The sequence below is a fragment of the Cyanistes caeruleus genome, chromosome 8 (assembly GCF_971803275.1).
Source record: "Cyanistes caeruleus chromosome 8, bCyaCae1.hap1.1, whole genome shotgun sequence".
Taxonomy (NCBI): Eukaryota; Metazoa; Chordata; class Aves; order Passeriformes; family Paridae; genus Cyanistes; species Cyanistes caeruleus.
The window spans coordinates 11757866-11777498 of NC_141708.1; the positions used below are offsets into that span (position 1 = coordinate 11757866).

General features: G+C 45.7%; 2 protein-coding genes across 6 annotated transcripts in view; one reads left to right on the top strand and one right to left on the bottom strand.

The window, feature by feature from the left end:
- ITPRIP (inositol 1,4,5-trisphosphate receptor interacting protein) overlaps positions 1-13146 on the top strand; it is a 31723-nt gene extending 18577 nt beyond the window's left edge. For 4 of the 5 annotated variants that reach the window (XM_086899399.1, XM_023929819.2, XM_023929820.2 and 1 more), the window contains one exon: positions 7029-13146. In XM_086899399.1, the coding sequence (XP_086755525.1) occupies positions 7031-8680 (1650 nt within the window). In that variant the 5' untranslated portion in view covers positions 7029-7030 and the 3' untranslated portion in view covers positions 8681-13146. Of the gene's footprint in view, positions 1-3176; positions 3627-7028 lie in introns of those variants that run through there. The other variant, XM_086899400.1, reaches the window with a different exon arrangement.
- The window catches only part of CFAP58 (cilia and flagella associated protein 58), a 93975-nt gene extending 75344 nt beyond the window's left edge, over positions 1-18631 (bottom strand). The window contains exon 1 of the mRNA XM_086899398.1: positions 18518-18631. The gene's annotated coding sequence lies outside the window, so the exon portion shown is untranslated. The remainder of the gene's footprint in view (positions 1-18517) is intronic.
- Positions 18632-19633: the final 1002 nt, after the last annotated feature.

Below are 19633 nucleotides of genomic sequence, written 5' to 3' on the forward strand. Positions count from 1 at the left end.
TCCTGATGGCACAGGCAGTACATGGCTGGAAGACAGGAGAGAGACTACCTGTCTTTCCTAGGGCCAGTCGAGCACTCCTCTGCTTGGAGAGAAGCTGACAAAATCCTTTGTTTGGACTTGGGGCTGCACAGCAGTATCTGCTTCCAGAGCCCTGTCAGTGCCCTTCACGTGTTTATGCCCCACAAACCCTGTGGGAAGGCAGGGCTATCTAGTCCTGTACACAGGATGAGCATCAGCATTTCCTTGGAAATACCTGATCTGGTGACCCCCGAGAGGAAAATATTGTTTCCGAAAGTCCACGGCAGACTTGTTGGGCAGGATGTCCGACTCGGGCTGCACAACTGACCCTGTTGGCACTGCAGCAGGCCTGGGACAGGACGTCCACGGATATTACAAAAGGCTAATGTTCTCAGTCAAACAGCAGAACAATAGCTATCAGGCAAGTGGCCTTGTCCAACTGCTGTGCTGTGGCCAAGCAGCTAATCTGGGGTGTGGCTTCCAGGCATGGTTTGGAAGTCAGTTGCTCTGCCATACCTGACTGCTGTAGTCCTAGGAAGGCCAGTTGGCTTGTTCTGGTTTTATGTCGCCCTGAAAACTCAGCTTCTGAGCTTGCTGACATAGTTTTCTAAGACTTTCCCAGGACAGTAACTGTAAACATAGAGATAGGTATACATTCCTTCTGTTACATGTCTTGTGATGGACATCTCTCGTGGCCAGTGGAGTGGGAAAGTGTTATCCTGACCATCCAATCCCTGGCCATGGTCAGAAACCTATAAATCCTGGGAGGAAAAATAAACTTTGCTCTTCCTTTCACCACATCTCGAGCAGTGTCCATGTGATCTATTCATCTTAAGTGGCAACAGTTTTAAACGTGTTTCTGTTTCTATTCTCTACATCCAGGCCCCTGCACCTCATGTATTGGTGAATTTGGTCCTTGCCCACTTGAGGTTTTGGTAGAGAGCCAAAGACAGAACCAAAGCCCACCTGTCTGTGCTGAACCAACTGTGATTGTGCTGGCAGCTGAGATTTGGTATTTTGTCTATAGCATTAATTTAATGCTGAAAAACAAGTCAGAACATTGAGTTAGAGCTGCTGTGGCACTGTTGTGTCCCACTTGACATCTCATCTCACTGATATCCTGCACATAGCTTAATTCATAGGGCCTCAAAGAATAGCACAAGTTGGTGCTGCTCAGGCTCTGTATTGGATTTTATCCCTTCATTTTCCTGTCTGGGCTGTGTGTGCTGCAGCTGACTGTGTGCTCAGGAGGTGGGAGAGCAAGAGCCTGTCCTGCATGCACTGTGCTATGTGGGTGTGGGGTTGTCTAAGAAGCTGTATCTGTCCAGGTTTTTGTCAGTAACAATAATACTGACATGCATCCCTGTAATTCCCATTTCTCTGTCAGTGTGCAAGTTTCTTACAAATCAGAGCTTGTAGTCACCACTAAGAGAAACCATGATTTCTTTCAGTGGCAGCTGGATCATGTATGTGAATATCTGCAGAGGTGGCAGTGATGATATTGCAAATTGGTGAAAGATATGGTGCATTGCTAAGGACTTTAAGGAAAATTTTATTCTTTACTAGATCTTCATAAATGCAGCAGAAGCTTTTTTCAGACTAAACACTCAAAGGCCAAAAGGTAATTTGTTCACTGTTGTATGGCAAGAGAAGGAATCATAGAGCTCCCAGAAGCTCAGCCATGAGGAAGTATGGCTGGGCTGTGCCTGAAACCCCTCAGACTGAGGTTCACAGCTTCCCAGTAAGAAAGCCCCAGTTGCAGGTCAGTGCCTGGTTTGACCTGTTAATCACTGCATTAAAAACAAGTAGCAGAGTCCTTTCCAAACCTCAAGGACCTTACCAATAAGAGAGTCAGAAATCATACTTGTTCCCATGAAAGTTCTGGTTTCAAAAATTTGGCAGCTTTCAATGAAAAAAGCCTCCCAACCAGCTGTATTTTCTATCAACTACTTGAAATGCCTCTTCTCTTGCAGCCTACCAAAGCAAAACACAATGTAGCAGCCACCTATTCATTGCCTTTTGTGTCAGCCAGATTGCAGGAAGCAATAGAGTGTGTTCTAAGTGATGTCTTGGCGTGTTCCAGTGTAATACTGAACTGCACTCAGTGGCTTGACTTGGGTTTTTCCAATTTAAGAATCAAAGCTTCAGCTCACTACTGCCTGGTTTATTGCTGAACACCAGCCAGAGCACGTTTTGCTTACGGTGATTCAAAATACGGAGGAATTAAATGGCTGAAAAAATAAAGCTGCATGAGAAACTCCTGAGTAAAGAAAGACATTGTTAATGAAAGGGAAGTCTTCATTCACATTCTGGTCTTCAGAGAAGGTGCAGGGTTATCTGGGCTCAGGGCACATGAGCAGCCTGCAGAGGCAAGCTGCAAGCTGCCATCCCTTTCTTTCCTTTGTCAGGCTGAGCAGGAGGCAAAAGGTTCTGAAGCTGCAATGGAAAAGGGTGTGAGGAAGGCTTAGGGACATCAGAAATTAAGCACATTTAGCTGGAAGGGACAGGACATTGTTATGACTTTGAGCCATCATGTCCATGAAGGACTTTGCTGCCCCTCAGGGAAATCCCCTGTGACAGGGTGGCTTGGGAAGGGGGAGAGCACACATTGCTACAGGGCAGCAGCTGCTTCAGGCTGGTCCACACAAACGCTGTATGAGCTCTGTGATGCTCCCAGGTGAAGAGGAGAAGAAGCTGAAGGTAGAGCTGCTGCTGCTGCCTGGCTCTGTGAAGGTTTCTTCCTGTACTGCTTCCCTTTCCTTATGCTGTGCTACCTGGAACTGCGCTCCTGGCAAGCCAAACATGAGTAAATTGTGCAGCAAAGGGCTTTCAGATCAGCTGGGGTGAGAGCTGGCCTCCTTCTGCTTGTGGCTACATGGCACCAACCTGAACTGCATGACAGCAGCATTGTCTGTCCCCTTCCTCTCTTGGGGCTTCCTGCATCATCCAGGACCTGCTCTGGAACTGGTCAGGATCCTCCAGCTAGGGAGACAGCTTCAGGTTTGAAAGGATGAGACCTAACGTGCCTGGGAGCTGAGGGTGGAGGGCTGCAGGTGCTCTTGGTGGACCCTTTGAACATACCAAGTGCCGCAGGATGCAGCTGATTGTTTGTAATCAGGCAACAGAGTGATCAGCTGTTTTGATCTTGCTGAGCCCTCACTCCCAGCTGGAGGGTGGGATGGTGTCTGCCCCCTCACTTCCCAGGGTTGTGCAGAGTGGTCATTAACCTTAAACTTGGTAAAGCCCCTAGCCACTACAGCTCTGAGTGCCACAGAAAAGCCCAGAAGGAAACTAAATCTAGTGTCAGAGGCAGGTTTGAACAAGTAGCATCACATGCTGGGCAGTGAGCAGAGACAGCTTCACATCAAGACAGTGAGATTTCACATACCCTGGCCCTTGTTCATTTCCCAAGCAGCTTTCTTTGGTCTCCCCGCACCTTTCCCTGCTTTGTGTCCACGGGAGAAGAGAGGGGTCTCTGCATTCTCACCTGGTCCAGGAAGCAGAGCAAGGGCTGCTTTGGCTGCTGGCAGGAGTGGCCTACCTGTGACCACAGGACCCTCTGGGGGGTCTTTGGAGCCCCAGGACTGCCACAAGAGGGTCTGCAGAAGGTAGGTAGGATGTGAGCCCGTTAGTGAGTTCAAATTTGTTTATACTTTAAATGGGAAAAAATTGTCAGGGTGAGAAATTTGGAAAAGGTTGCAGATTGCTTTGAGAACTTGCTATTTAAAAACTTATGAATTCCTTTTATTTTTTTCTCCCATATTTGAAATGTTGCTAAATTTGATGCATAGATTGAAAATTTGCCGTTTCTCTTTCCCAGTCTCAAGCCTGGGAAGGTTTGGACTCTCTCCCTCTTCCCCACACAAAAGCTGTCTCAGCCTGAGCAGGCATAAATATTTTTATCAGGCTTAAATAGCTTGGGCTGCAGTTAAAAGCAAGGGAAAAGAGCAGCCTTTGTTACGGGGAATGCTGGAGCACCGTAGCAGGCAGTGCTACTGGTTTCACCTGTATTATTGAATCTCTCCTATTAGCCAGGAAAGCTGTGTCTGAGAGATGCGGGAATGCTCTGCCCGTGCCACCCGCGCTGCTGCCAAGGGCAGGCCCCATTGACTTTGGTCACTGAGCAGCATTAACCTTAAGCCTTAACTGAGGTTAATGTTTGGCTTCATTATCTGGAATGAGTAGCTGCAGTAGCAAAAGGGCAGTTTTGACCAGCAGAACTTGCTCTGGGCTGAAAACAGACATCCCGCTTGCAAATAAGAGTCATCTGAAGATCTTGTTACAGCCAGTTTCCAGAGGCTGATGCCTGTAGTGCTCGCTGAGGGAAAAGCTTGCTGCAGAATGAGCTGGGGTATCCTAGAATGTCAGTAAGACCCAGGGTGAATTCAGCTGAGCCAGCCAGTGATGGACTTGGGGATGTCTGGCCCAGTCCCTCCTGCTAGCAGAGCTCTGGGACAGGTAACCTGTGGTAGCAGAGTGCCCATGAGCAGCTGGGCATGAGGAAGAAGATCCTAAGGAAGCTGACTAATTTCAGCCTTAGAAGGAATGTGGTAACAGTAAAATATCTCATCTGCAGGGACAGTGGTCTAGCAGAGCAGGGCAGTGATGTCATCCCGGTCAAGACTGCAAGAAGGAGGCACCTGGCCCCTGGCCATGTTATTTCTAAGCTTGGAAGGCACACGTGGTCTGCAAGAGCGTAATACTAAGGAATGGAACTTGCCAGCACTTCCTGCCCTGCCCCAGCTAACTGATAAAGCCCTTTGCAGTCCTGGGCGACCCCAGATTATTTTTAAAATGTGCCCAGGCATGGAGTTCACAGAATAACTGGAACACCCAGATTTGGGCATTAATTCAGCTTTAATTCATTGCCTGATGAATTAAAAAGTTAATGTAAATGTAAAAAAGGACAAGGTAGGGCCACAAGCTATTTCCAGGGTAATGTCTACATAAGAACATTCATCTATGCATGTGCATGGGATCTAACAAAAGGGTAGTTGGCAAATGTTACACAGGGAGGGGCATGGAGCATTATCCTGAGCACCGTGTGAATTTTCTTGCTGCTTGGACAATGCATCTCAATCCTGTTCCCTTCCCTTGTTATTCCAGTCCCAGCCCTCTCATAAGCAAAGATAATTGTGTGCTGAAGGATACAATTCCCATGTACAGTAAATGCTCACATTGAGGAAATCCAGGTTCCTGCAATCAAAACCAGCAGTTTGTTGTGCAGTTACGATAACAAGGTCCACTGGGGTGGATCTATCTTTATTGTGTGCCCTGTGGAGGCATAAATGAGATTGCCAGAGATGTTTTCCTTCTTGCCCAGATGCTGGGACAGCAGGATTGCTGTGGCACCAAAACATGCTGGGTTCAAGCCAGGAAGGAGCTATTCCAGGAGGTTGGAATTACAGCCCTGAGCCCCTAGAGCACACAGAGTGCCTTGGCTCTCTGTGAAACAGCTTAATTCCCACAACAGAATTACTTAGGAATGAGATTGCTGTTTCTGGTCTGATTGATGAAGTATGTTACTGATAGACTTTATTTCTGTAACAGAAACTCTTCTCTCTCAAGCACTTTTGAGGCATTAAAGCAGCTGTGCTAAAATTTCCCAGCTGGAAGAAGAAATATCCCTGCTTGTTCATCTTGTCCTTCTGATCTCCCTGTGCTAGGTCTGAGAGGTGATTTTGCTAGAAAGAGGGACTGGTGAGCTTCCAGCATCACAGCAGTGGGTGACAACTTCAGATTGTACTGCTCTGAGCAGGCACTTGGGCTCCTGATAGTGATGCCAGCCCTCCAGAAACAGAAATGCCAGCTGGGAGGAAACAGCCCAGGCTTTAGGCTGAGCTCCACCTGGCCCAGCCCCCTGGGAGGTCCCTGTCAGGCAGAGACCCTGGCAATGGGACCATGTCTCAGGAAGTTGAGAATTAAATCCTTTCATTGTGAGCCCCATGGCACAGAAAGCTTTATTAAATGTGGGACTGGAGCAGCAGAACCAGGAACCTCGCAAAGCCACCCCAAAACACTGTAGTAGCCTCAGTCATGCCAAGGGCCTGTGCAAGGGGTGACACAGGGGACTGCTGCTGGCACGTGGCTAGGATGTGGCTCACAGCCTTGTTGAGGTCACTGCAAATAGGAGTGAGCTGGCTGCAAGCACAGCTGTTAAGGGGGTGCTTGGGGAGATGGCTTAGGTCTAAGCCACGGTGTTCACTAATGTCCTCCACAGGTCAGTAGTGTAGTAAGCACCAAAAATAAGCAGCTTTTAGAACCAATGGGCTAAAGGAAACCCTTTCCATTTTAGCACAGTCTCTGCTCTTTTTCTGGGAACTGTGATCATGAGGCATCCTGGGGGCCAGAAGGGTTTGCCACAGCCTGATCCTGATGGTGCTGAAGGGCAGGAAGAACTTTGCCTGCTTAGAAGCACAAAACTGTGCAGGCTTGTTCCCATCCAGATGCACCTCACCAGCGGGGCAGTGAAGGTTGCCCTGATCCAGGCAGGCTGTGTGAGTTCCCAGACATGCGTAACAGGAAGGTAGCCAGGACAGACCTGCCTATGCCACTGCCACATCTGAAACACTACCTTTATGTTGAGGGAAAGCAGTGCCCATCTCCAGTCCTGCTTATATACATCTGGGGAGGTTTTGCCTGCTTCTTTCTTTCCTTTTCTGTCCATGGAGATTTAGAGGGGAGGCAAAGTAAGGACATGCCCTCCCATGCTACCCAACAGCATCTCATTGGGTTGACAGCAGAGGAAGTTCCTTCAGAGTTCTGTTTTTCGAAGTTCAAGTTGATAAGAGCCACTTTCATCCTCACCATCATCTGATAAAGCCTCTTTGGGAAGTTGGTTGATAACTTGCAGAAATGGGCGTGCACTTAGTAGTTTCTAGATTCAAGTATATTTTTCAGGGCTGGAAAGGATGTCAAAGTTCTTATTGCAGTGGGGAGTTCCTTTCAGTTTTGCACTTGAGGGAATATATTCCAAATCATGGGTCATTTCACCTTTCTTTCTCTTCCAGGGATGCCCGTGGGACTCTTCCGGGTGTGCCTACTGGTGATTACAGCTATTGTCAACCACCCGCTCTTCTTCCCTAAGGAGAATGGCACCGTCCCCGAGAACACAGAAGAAATCATCCAGAAGATGAAGGAGCGGGAGGAGAGCCTGCGGCTGGAGCAGTTGCGCTTGGAGCAGGAAATCGCAGACCAGGAAGCCACACAGAAGGCTCTGGAAAAGGCTGCAGTGGTAGTGGAGGAAAGCAAAGAAGAAAAGGTCCGATGGGATATGTGGACTGCCCTCTCCATGGTCATCTTCCTGCTGATCGAGCTCTGGAGGCAGGATTTCCAGGAAGGGAATTGGCAGGACATAGGAGGAGAAGAGGATGACATGGCAGTCCTGGGGAAGGCATTTAAAGGAGTGGCCTTCCCTGACAAGGCTGTCCTGGCCAGCTTCTATGAGAAGCGTATCCTGGGTACCACCGGAGACATGGCCAGGATGCGGGAGATGGTGGAAGGCTTTGCAGATGACCTGCTGGAGGCCTTGAGGAGTGTTTGTAACCGGGATGCTGACATGGAAGTGGAAGATTGCATGGGTGTGGGGAGCATGTATGAGAATTGGAGAGTGCGTAAACCCTTCGTCTGTGATCTGATAGTGCCTTTTGCCCCCCCAGAGCCTTACTGCTTTTGCTGCCAGACCTGGTGCTCTGGTGACTCTTTTCCCCCAGATGAACAAGGTTATGGCACTATCAAGGTGTGCAGGGCAGATGAGGATGCGACGGGTTGCATCTGTGACAAGACTAAATTAGGGGAAGATATGCTGTGCCTCCTCCATAGCCAGGTCAGTAGTACCAGGCCCAGCAGTGAGATGGAAGACCTCCTGTGTTTCAAAAATACTCAATATCTGGATGCCAACCAAGTCATGAAGTGGTTCCAGATTGCCGTCACCAAGGCCTGGAACAGAATCTCCCACAAATATGAATTTGACCTTTCCTTCAGCCTCCTGGACTCACCAGGAGCCCTGAAGATAAAATTTAAATCGGGGAAATCGATTGCCTTCAACCTCACCCCTGTGGTGCAGTATGAGAACTCTGACGTTTACTTCATCTCCCACTTTCCCCGGAGCAGCCTGGCAGCAGACACCCCCTCCAGCACCCACTGGTTTCTCACCTTTGCAGTGTATGAGAGGAGGTTCATCCAGCTGGTCTCCAAAACACTGCCTGCCAATGCCTGCCACGTCAGCTGCCTTCAGATCCTCTCCTTCCTCCATGGGAAGCAATGCAGCCTCACAGGTCCCAGCGGGCTCACCAACTACCACCTGAAGACAGTGCTGCTGCATCTCCTGCAGGCACGTCCCAGTCAGGACTGGGCCCCAGAAAAGCTGGAGGTCCGCCTTCAGGACATGCTGAAATTCCTAGAGAAATGTTTGCATGAAAAGAAGCTTTATCACTTCTTTATTGGCAATGGGAAGATACCAGCAGAGCTGGGTTTCCCCATCATATTTCAGAGGGCTGAGCCTCTCAACCTTTTCCGTCCCTTTGTGCTACGCAGGGACATTTACAGGAAGATGGTGGACACGTTCCATGAGATGCTGAGGAACATGTCTGCACTGATAAATGAGTACACAGTGCACGTTCCCCTTCCACACACCAATGGGATCCGTAAGGAACCCCTTTAACCAAAGCCAAACTCTAAGCACAAGTCCAGAGGCAACTTCCTGAAGCCTCCTAGGGGCATCTGACTTTGCCAATAGAGCTTCTTGTCTGGAGCTGAACCAGCCCTGGGCCATGGTTCCTGCTGAAAGGAAGAGGCTATGGGGGGAGAATAGGGGGAAACTGGAAGATGTGGTGTTGAAGTAGGTTTCTGTTCCACTGCTGTGCTTGGTTTTATGCAACTAAGAATATATTTTTTCTATTGTGCCTCAGTCATGCTACAGCAGCAAATATAAGTAATTTATTCAGATGCCTGCAATGCAAATGGGGATGGGGGTGTGATGGTGGCCAAATACTTCATTTCCTTCAGAAGGGGGAGATAAGAACAGGGTGGGGGAATAAGGGGCATGATCTTGGGATCAAAGGAGCCTGTCTGCTTCCAGACAGCAGGAGTTCTTTCACCAGTGGGAAGTGCAACAAGTCTACATGCTGGTGTGGAGAGGAGGAGGGTCATGCACAAGATCTGGACAGTATAGAGAGTCTTAAATAAAGCACAGCTTCAAAAGGGAACTGTAGTTAAAAAGAAGAAGAAGAAAAAGTCTTCTTGATTGGACTTGCAGCAGTAACTTAAATGGCTTGTCCTCTCTTTCAGAAACACCCCTGCACATTTCTTCTCCTGTGGGAGGATATAGCAGAGCAGGGTCTGTGTCTTCAGACCATTTCATTCAAGTCTTCCATGGAAACATGGCTAGTGGTTTATATTCCTGCCCATTTTGTATGGATCAATGAACAGGAACCTTTTTTACCTTAGATAAAAGAAACACCACTATTGGGTTCTGGCCTTTTGAGTTGTTTGTTATCCTTACCTTGGGGCACTAAGGCATGAGAACAGCCTAGTTCTCAAGGCAAAGCAAGCAAAAAGCAAAAAAGTTCTCAAAAAGCAAAGCAAGGCTTGAACTATATGATCTTTGGAGGTCCCTTCCAGCCCAAACAATTCTGATTCTATGACTACTGTAAATTTTGCTTTCATAAAAGAAACAATTCTCCAAAATTATCCTGTAATGAAGCCAATCTCAGAAGTCTGGTAGCAGGAGTGAACAATCACCCTCCAAATGAGTGTGACTCTCTGCACATGGTTTTAATTAGGCCAAGACCAGCAGGCAGGAGAAGGAAGGGATGAAAAAGATGCACATGTAGTAGACCTGGGCAGTGCTGCTTGCAGCTACCTTATGATCTGTGTTCCACGTATGCAGGCAAAAGCTACTTTACACATTCTCCTCAATCTTTTTAAAGACTGCTGCACCAGTAGACTGTAATTTGCTGAGCTGGGAGTGCAAAGGAGGAGAGCTGCTGCAGGCTTTCAGACCAGGGGAAAATCTTGAGGTATGTGCTAAAAAAAAAAACAACTGCAGAAATGGAAATGCCTGAAATCCCACAGGAAGCATGTTAGTGCTGTGCCAGTGGGCTGCCCAGCCCCAGCAAGGTGGCTTTGCTGAAGGAGAGGACTCAGGAGATCCTCACCCTCCTGAGGTGTCCAAGCCAGGGATACTGTGTAATTGCTTTATGCTGGTCCCAGAAGCCTGGCCTCCAGTGCTAAAGGGCCTTTCCTACCATTTTTTCACACTAGGATTTCCTGCAAAGTTTTACACTAGGGTTCCCTTAATCCTGTTTACAAGAGGGTGATTGTTCTGTGAGGTAAAACCCATCAAGGATGCTTTTACTGTCACTCCCTAGGTCCTTTTTTATCAATCCTCTCTATCACATCAGAGAGAAGATCCAATCCTGTATCACTGCTGGGGACAGCATACAACATGAAGCTTGTTATCCAGCCTTATCCAGTTGATAAGCAAACTCTCCATAGACATGTCCTCTCTTCCCTTTCCCTGGGAAAAACTGTTTTACCACCTCATTGGTGTCTGCTCTTCCCTGTCCTGCCACGAGTGTGGGACACTTCACACCCAAAGGCAGAGAAAGTTGTGACTCCTGTCTCCACAGCAGGTTTATAAGAAAGCACAGATGGTGATGGAGCTGTGCTCAAAGTGCTGCTTCCCTTGGCTTTAATTACCACAGGTAGTTAAGTAGGATCTCTGAACAGAAAGTAAGGGGTAGGTAGGAATGGAGGAGAAGAGGCTGTTGGGTAATGCCAGTAGGAAAAAGTCTTGGATCATCATTGCTTGCTTCAGCATCCTTGGTGATGAGTGCCTGGGAGACTGCCAGGAGAGCAACAGGGCAGGACTAATTGCTGACGCTAACGAGTGCTGTAAATCCCTGGCTTTCCTTAGTACAGCCAAGAAGGCTTTCCCCAGAAGGAAAGAGAGCAGGAGCAATCTCAGAGGCCATGGCAAGCAGGTAGTGACAAGCAGAGGTACAGGGAGGGTGGGTCAGTACTGGAGCCTAGTGGCTACATCAGAAGCTGTGTAAGTCGTTTGCAAACCCAGGTGATTTGCCATTTTTACCTTCCCAGGTTTACTGCAAAGTGCCTGTAGCAAATCCAGCTTTACGTGGATTGCTGGCAGGCAGGTCACATTGGAGCAGTTGTGGTTGAAGTTGCTTCTAAATGTGCTCCCAGCCCAGCTAGAGAGAATTAGAATTTCTCTGCCGTTTCCTGTCAGTAGTCTAAATTTAGTCTGCAAAGAACAGAAACAAATTTGTGACCTGGGTCTCTCAGGAAATGACATTCAGAGTTGAAAAATAACTTTTATATAAGGTTGAGCAGGGGGAGCATGAGAAGAAAAGGCTGTTAAACAGAATAAGGTAACTCCCCTATTAAAATGTCAGAACAAAGCTTTGCAATACCAGTTGCAATGAGGTTGTAAACGTGCCCAAACTCGTCTTTACACAGCCCCAAGCACTGCTGCTCAGACTCAAAGGGAACCTGAACTGATAAGTGGATTGAATCTTTTGTTCTTTGTTTTCTGTACTTGTATGCCTGTTCTCTCTTACACCCAAACTGACCCTGAAATAGTTGCATGGGATCTAGTTGAAGAGGAGCTGAATCAAGTAATTTATGGATTTAATTCCACTGAAAGCAAATTACTTGGCTTATTTTTCCTACATGCAATATGCTCATTTTGACCTGAGCACCTTTAAAGTGCTCTGGTCTGTGCATTTAGGCTGTGAGGGGACCCACTCATACCTGTTGGGGGGAAATGTTATCTGTGATTATAACTGTGCTCCAGTCAACCTCAGAGTGGAGATCTTCCTTGCAAACTGAAGGTACAGACATGTCCCATCAGAGGAGAGGTTGGTACAGTGTTTCTTTAGACCACACCTCTGCCATGGTACAAGGAGGCCATGATGTGAAGCACATCATTCCTTGGACTTCCCTGTCTCTCCTGGATCAAATCTTTGCCCACCAAATACTAGCCTGCTAGTAAAAACCCATGCTCACATTTCACAAAATAAGGTTTATTAGACAATTCAGTTCCATCAGCTGCCAGCCAGTAAAAACGTCCTAAGACATTTTAGTGTTGCCCATGGGCAGTTCTACCTTGACTGAAATCTGGGTGGGTAATCATAGGAAGCAGCTTTAAAGGATGGGAGTAGAAGTGAGATTTTTGTGTTTTAAAGTGGAAAACATTCTTTTAAAACCAAACTGCATATGGCACCTGAGTAACAAACACCTCTTTGACAATGCCTGTGTCTGTGTGGGACAGCCTAAGGAAAGGTAAATGGCCTATCCAGGACCCTCAATGCCATCCTTGCCCTTTGCTAACCAAGTGAATTTAACAGATGAACTCCAAGTGCCTTCCACTGGTTTCCAACCACTCCCTGTGCCCTCAACTTGTGGTTTTAATATTTTATTACAGACTCTGTCAAAGCAATGGAATTAATGGTGGGTTGATAGCAACCACTGATCTACAGCATAGCCTCAGGAGCCATTTGCCTTTACAAAATGTCTTGGTCTAAGGTTATTGCTGTACAGGAGCTGAATGTCTTCTAAGGGGAGGTGTTAGGTGTTCAATGTTAAGCAGCCCCAGAAAAGAATTTCTCTCCAAGTTGCTCTGTATACATGTATATACAGGGGTATAAAGATGTAGTTTAGCAAAATGATCCAAAAATTCACCCAGTATTCAAGCAGCAGGATTTGGTGTTTGTTCACCAGCCATTTTTAATGCAAAGTCTTTGGCAGTGCTCTCTCTGTGGTGAAGAAATGAGGCATTAGGCACCTGTAACAGCTTTGCTGCTGCTCAGTGAGGGGTTGGCTCTCATAGGACCTTACCTGGTAAAACAGCTTTATTTATTACTTGTCTCTTTTTAGAAGGGGGGGGGAGGGTCTGTGTGTAACATGTTAGCTCAGGAGCAACACTGTACAGAGATGAATCTTGGCAGTGCAACCAAGATGGGCAATAACACCAGAACTCTCCAGATTAAGGTCTTCTTTGATTGACAATGCTGTACTTAAACCGCTGCTTCTATAGCAGGACACTGTTGAATTTGTATAGATTTTCTCATGCAGCTTTATTTATAATAAAGGGAGTCTTGTACAAAATCTAAATGATCAATGAGTCTCTTTTTTTCTAGTTCCCTGCAAAATGTTTCTAAGGGAGCAGGGGGAAGAAGTGGGGATGTTTCCAGTGTGATTCCAGCACAGTGAGCCCAGCAGCACAAATCCCTGGGATTCCTGAATCCCTATAGAAATCGTTCCAGAATAAACTACATGAACATAAAGTGGGATAGCTATTCCAGAATAATGCCAGGCATGTCATTCTTCTTGAGAATATGAATCCACAGGAGATCAAGGTAATTATTCTGAACATACCTGCTCAAAAACACCCTTTCATGGCAAGCCCTAAGTAATGCTGACAGATTTTGCCCTTATAGGCTGAACAAGAAATCTCCTGAATTTACATTTCAGCCAGAGGAATCCTCTGTACCTACTTATTTTATGTGTATCCACAGACAAGTTCAGCAACCACCCACCACCACTTAGCCCCCTGCTGAACTCCTTCGCCTGGTTTAATAGAATGGCATCTCCTTGTTAATATTACAATATGCTCTGGCAGCACACCCAGAGCTAGTTACTAATTCATATAAAAAAAGCACCACTGTTTTCTTGGCAAAATGCCTTCCAGCCCTACAGAATGCCCTACACATCTTTAATAACTCTGCCTTCCAGAGGGAGGGCATCCAGCTCATTGGGGCTGAATTGGCACTGTGCAGGTCTGAGAAGTAGCTGGGTTAAGAGCTGCAGCCCAAATCTACTAACCCAGAAGTTACAGGGTCAACCACACACTGCTGGAAAGGGAATTCTGTAGCCCAGGATCATCATCAGTGTTGGTTTGGTGCAACTTTGTTTTAACAAAAAAAACCAAAAAAACCAAACAAACCAAAAAAAACCCCATCCTGCTTCAAAGCTATCTAACAAGCTCAGCAACATTTTCTCCACTGAGCCCTTGATTTTCTGGAACACTTTTTTTTCTTTGCCTCAATTTACTGCTTCAGTGTTGCTGTGGAACAGAAGGGATAGCATCCCTAGAAAATCCTTTTTCAGAAGGGCAATTGGCAGATTTTTGGACCATGCCATGGTCACTATTGCAGTATTATCTGTCATAGGGTAAGTAGAAAAGAAAGAGAAAGCCACCCACTAGAGACTGCTTTTTAGCTTAAAAATTTATCTAATGACTTTTTACCATTCATGAGGTAGCTGTAAGCAAAGATACAATCTCCTTTATTTCAAGTGGGCAGAAATACCTGTGCTATAAAAAAAGAAATAAAAGTAGCAAAAGCAGCCTCAGAGGATATGGTAACTCACAAGCATGCTTACATTAATTTGGTAAGGTACCAGTAGGGATCAAACTGGTAACACTAGTTTCAGAATGGGATACTGCTCAGGATTTGCCCATATATCGAGCATATTCTATCCACTCTGCTCAACTCTGCATTATGGTTTGTTGCTTGCAGGACTAAAAGCTAACACAGGTCTGTCCCCAAGTGCCACTGGCACAGGATTGGATTTTAACTTATATTTAATTGGGTTCTATTTGTTTGGGAAAAGGATGTCTCAAGGTGTTGGGTCATAGGGTTCAACCAAACATATGAGCTGTTGCATCCCTTCCAAGTAAAATTCCAGGCAGTCCTGTCTTTTTCTGAAATAATAAATTCCCTATGGCAACACAAACTAGGTTATTTTATTTTACCCAGTCTCCTATGCAGTTGGTGTATTTACACATATGGGCCAGGGGGAAAGAGGGTCTATGCTTTCATCTTCTTCCAACTAGCTTCTGAATCCATCAAACAACTGTCACTCAATTTGATAGAGCTCAGGAAAACCTCTGATAATCTTTAAGCAAGCAGGCAAATGGATTGTCTGTCATAATGCTTCAAAAGTACAGAAGAGGTAATTTAAATGTTCCCAGTGCAGTAAAAGGTAGTAGGTACTCATGTCTTATTTAACCTGAAGAAATAAGCTGTGAGAAAATGAAGAGTTGTGTTTCTGCTTCTGCTACTCTCGAAATGATCCACCCAACTTTCCAGCAGAGCCTTAATGGAAGATAGATGCAAACAGTTATTTCCATCCCATCTATTGGACTAGTGTGATCTCAAAAAGGAAATCTAAGCAAGCCCCTGCTGTGGATCAATTAATGTTACAGTGTGTTTCAAAAGAGACTTCATTTTCCAGGTTTGTTACATTTAAGAGTGTCATCTGAGACTCCTCAACTGCTGGAAGTAAAATCTCTGGCTACAGAGGCACAGAAAAAAGCTTCTCATTCATTATTCAAAGTCAGCACCTCTGCAAATAAAGGCTCTGAGTTTACAAGTAATTATAAATCTGTCTAGCTAAAACCAGAGCTCACACAGAATGTTAGAGGAGGGAGAAAATAAAAGGTATTAGTTTTATTGATCTGCTCTGAGGGGGAAACACAGAAAGTGCTGAGGTGAAACATTTAAATATGGCCTGTTCAGATATTTGAGTGCCTGTAAAATGTCTGACTGTGGCACTACCTTAAAAACTGTGCCCAAAAATAAAAATAAAACCATTTAAGTTCTTAAAGGTGTCTTAGGCACTCAGCAGCAAAAGAAGTCTATTTTAGATGTGAAGCTATCTTCACATCTACTGGTGGGCCTACAGCCATTAACAGTTTCAACTCAAAGATTTAGTCATGTAAGGAGACAAGATTAAGTTTCTGTCTGTACTGTCCTACTTTGCAGAAGAGCCATGACACATACAACACCACTGGAAGTCCAAGTAACATTTCTGCAGGCAGTGTAACATTCAGCATCCCACTCAGTGCAATACATGCCCAGGGGGCAGAGCTGGGCAGGTCTGGGATCAGTAACCACAGCACACAGCCTGACTCATCAGTCACTTCACCTCCCCAGGTGCATCAAGAAATTCATTCCCTGGTTCCCAACCTTCAGTCTTGCTCTTTAGCCCTCTGCTGGGACAGCACAGAGGGATTGCCCAAATCCTCAGGGAGATGGTGCTTAGCTTGAGAACATGTTCCAGATCTCATCCCTGCCTGCTGACACCAGGCAGGGCAGGGCAGCCCTGGATGGTTTCTGTCCCAGTAAGGACAGATGATCCAGAGCAGCCCTTCCTGGCCTCCATCACACAGGCGTTCCCACAGAACAGAGGTGTTCTGCACTCTCACCAGGATATTCCTACCAGTTCAGTTCACCTCCAGGGCTATCACATTATGTCAGTTTTACAAACCTCCTGCGTGTAGAACTAGAGAAAAGCAAGGCTTGTCCACATGCAGCTGTCTACCATAGTCCCACACTGACTCCCCTGCCAGAGCCACACCTGGCAAAGCTTTGGAAGTGAAAGATTTGATCCAGGGCAGAGACAGACCAGCACAGAACAGTCAAGACACATAAAGGATATGGAGAGGAATTGAGGCACCTAATTTGTGGGCTTGAATACACAGGTTATATCAGAGCCATCTTCCCACAAGGACACACAGCTGATTAATCACCATGCCTTAGTTACTACAAGTAAGAGGAGACAAACTCTGCTTCCAAGCCTAAACAGGCACAGAAACGAGCTCTGTGATGAATGTATAGGGAAAAAAAACATCCACACCCTAACCTGTGGATTGGCCCAAAGCACATTCTTGTTGAGACCTCCCATCTGAGGTTTGAGTGACAGGATGAAAGGCACAAAAGCATCCTTTGGGGTAGCAGGAATGCTGCAGAGAGCTGCAGGAACAACAGTGTTAATTCATAATGTCTCAATTTGTTCTCACTGACTCTTCAGGCAGCTTTTTTCCTCCTTTTTTTTCAGCCCTCCTATGCTTTTGCTGTACAGTCACATAGGTGACTCATGCAAATGGCTTGCAGCTTACAGGAAACACTGTCTGTTCCCTACCCAACTTGTGGTGGTTCAGTGCCCCTATTCCTGGCTCCCTTTCCCCTGGAGAAATGGCTTTTTCCATCAGCATTGCCAAGGGTGGTGGTTCTAAGACACAAACCTGCAGCACATGCTGCAGTTCTCACAAGCTGCTTCCTGCTCACCAGAAGATGCTGTGAGAGTCACAGTGCAGGCTCCATACACCAGCCCCTTCATCCCAGCTGCATTCTCACTCCCTCCTGGACTCAGATACAGTGTTATTGCAGACCGCTAAACAGCTATCACATTCTACCCCAGTCACAGTTGCATCTCACTGACAACTTTTGAAACTCCTGTTTTAGTAAATCAAAGTATTGTAGAAGGGGAAAAAATACTAATTTTAATTTTAATGCTAATCACATAGCATTATTACTTTACTCAGATAAATCAGCAACAGCCATCCCTGTTGGCTTTGGACCAGCAGTAGAAAAGACTGTTTCCATCATACAGAAAATGGGCGTGATTTAGTAAAATTGCACCTGACCTCATGACTTTAGAGACTGCATTTTCATGAGGCATTCTGAAGTGAAATCCATGTCTGAGGAATGACAGTATAATCAGGCTACTAGTAAAGACAGGAGAGAGGATAAGAAACAACCAGTTCTCAAACCCTGCTAATGCAGGGGAACATTACAGATACCACAACAGTGGAAAACTGGGGAGAGCAGTCCCAGGACATGTAACACTGTGCCAACATCACATGCCCAATGCATGCACTCACAGCCAGGCCTGTCTGGTGAGCAGGACAGACAGCTGCTAAATGAAGCATGGCAAGAAACAGAGGTGAAGTGAAACACAGCAAGAAGTTGAGATGTCCTTTTCTCTTGATTAGAAAAAGCAACAAATCCACAGGCATCTGTGTGGAGTTGACAGAGGTGTTCCAGGTGCCTGCCATACACAATTTTTTAACCTTTTCAAACCAGAATCTCCAGTTGCTACCACTTTCAGTGCAAGAACCACTGGCCCTTTTAATACCTCCCTAGACAGAAACTTCTCAACAACTTCCCCAAGCAAGGGCCTTTTGTTATAGCTGCAGTCCCATTCACCCAGGTTCCTACTCAACTTACCCAGAAGTCATCAAAACTTCCCAGATCTGAGAACCTGGGATCCCCATTCCCTTGTTCTGTTTTGTCTCCCTTCTGCCTTTCTCTTAGCTTCAATGTAAGGGATCCTAAAATTATCATGAACAAACGCTGGACCACATCTTGTTTGGGGGTACCAAACACCTCAAGGATGTCAGTAAAGATATAGGGACATGCTACAAATGCAGGACAGAACAGAACCCAATGCCCTGTAAACCTGAAGTATCTATTATCCATCATGCTACTAAACTCACTATTTTTACAAGACAGACTGTCCTTGTTTGCTTGACACTGAATTTATCTTTTTTAACCTGTACTGGTAGCAGTTATATTTGGTGGCACAATAACAGAAAACAACCAAAAAAGCACCCTCTTTTTTTCAAAGCAAGAGCACTAACAATTTTCAAGGGCAAAACATGGAGCAGAAGGTGAGTAAAGACTGTACTTACTGTACTATCTGATCCACAGAAGGTTTTATGGAGAACTCTGACCAAAGGGGAGAGCTGTTCATCTGCTTGATCCTTTCCTTACTGACTTCCATCTTTCTCTTCTGCTGACCAAAACTGAAAATGAAAATGTCTCTTTTACACCCATCCACTCTGAAAGGAGAGAGCCAGTCCATTTCACATAACTTGTCTTTTCCTTTCAAGACTGGGCCAGTATTGCATATTCATTACCACATTAGAAACACTTTGCCGGAGGCCTGCATTTCTTGCTGTGCTGTAATGAGTTCAAGACCCCAGCTGTCTGCTTGGGGATTTAGAACATAGATATTTAATAGTAAATTATAAGGCAGAATATTTCATTTTACTTTTTTTTTTTGCTGAAGTAGCACATTTATAATGGTACACTACAGCCACTAAATAAAGATAGGGAGAGCATTTCTTTCTGTTCAAATAACACATTATCTGGGTTACCATGGTCTGGCTGGAGCCAGTTCAGGTTTTGGATGCTGATCTCTGCTCTTAACCTATTACTGGATCTCCCTAATGTCACATCTTCCACTACAGACAAATAACACATTGGAGAAAACTGTAACATATTTCTAGCACTATCCTAACAACTTTTAACAAGCCCTACACAGAGCAGAGCTGCTAATAAAACCAAAATGCTCTGCAGTTAATTTTTGGAAGTTTGCCACTGAAATCCCACCAACACTACTTCAGAGACATTGGATTAATAAAACTCAAACCCTGCTTTCATCTAATGAAAGGGCCTAGATCCACATCCTGACAACACTTCACAGCTCTCAGCTTCCTCTGGGTCCTCTGACAACCCATGAAGCATGTGTAGCATCACATCTCAACTGGAAACCTTTTAAAAAACTGCAGTATTCTGGAAGCAACTGCAGTACAATTATTATTTCTCTAAGTAGTGCCAGATGTGTTTAAAAGCCACAAAGATAAACAGGAGGAGAAAAGCTGCATAGCTTGAATTAAAGTTAGCAAGAGCATAAACAAGCGCCTCCAATAACCATAGGCTGACTTGTTCCTGCTCATTGTTTTTTCCTCATCAAATTCTCAGTCCTACATGATGTTACACAAGCATGCACCACCCTCCCTCAG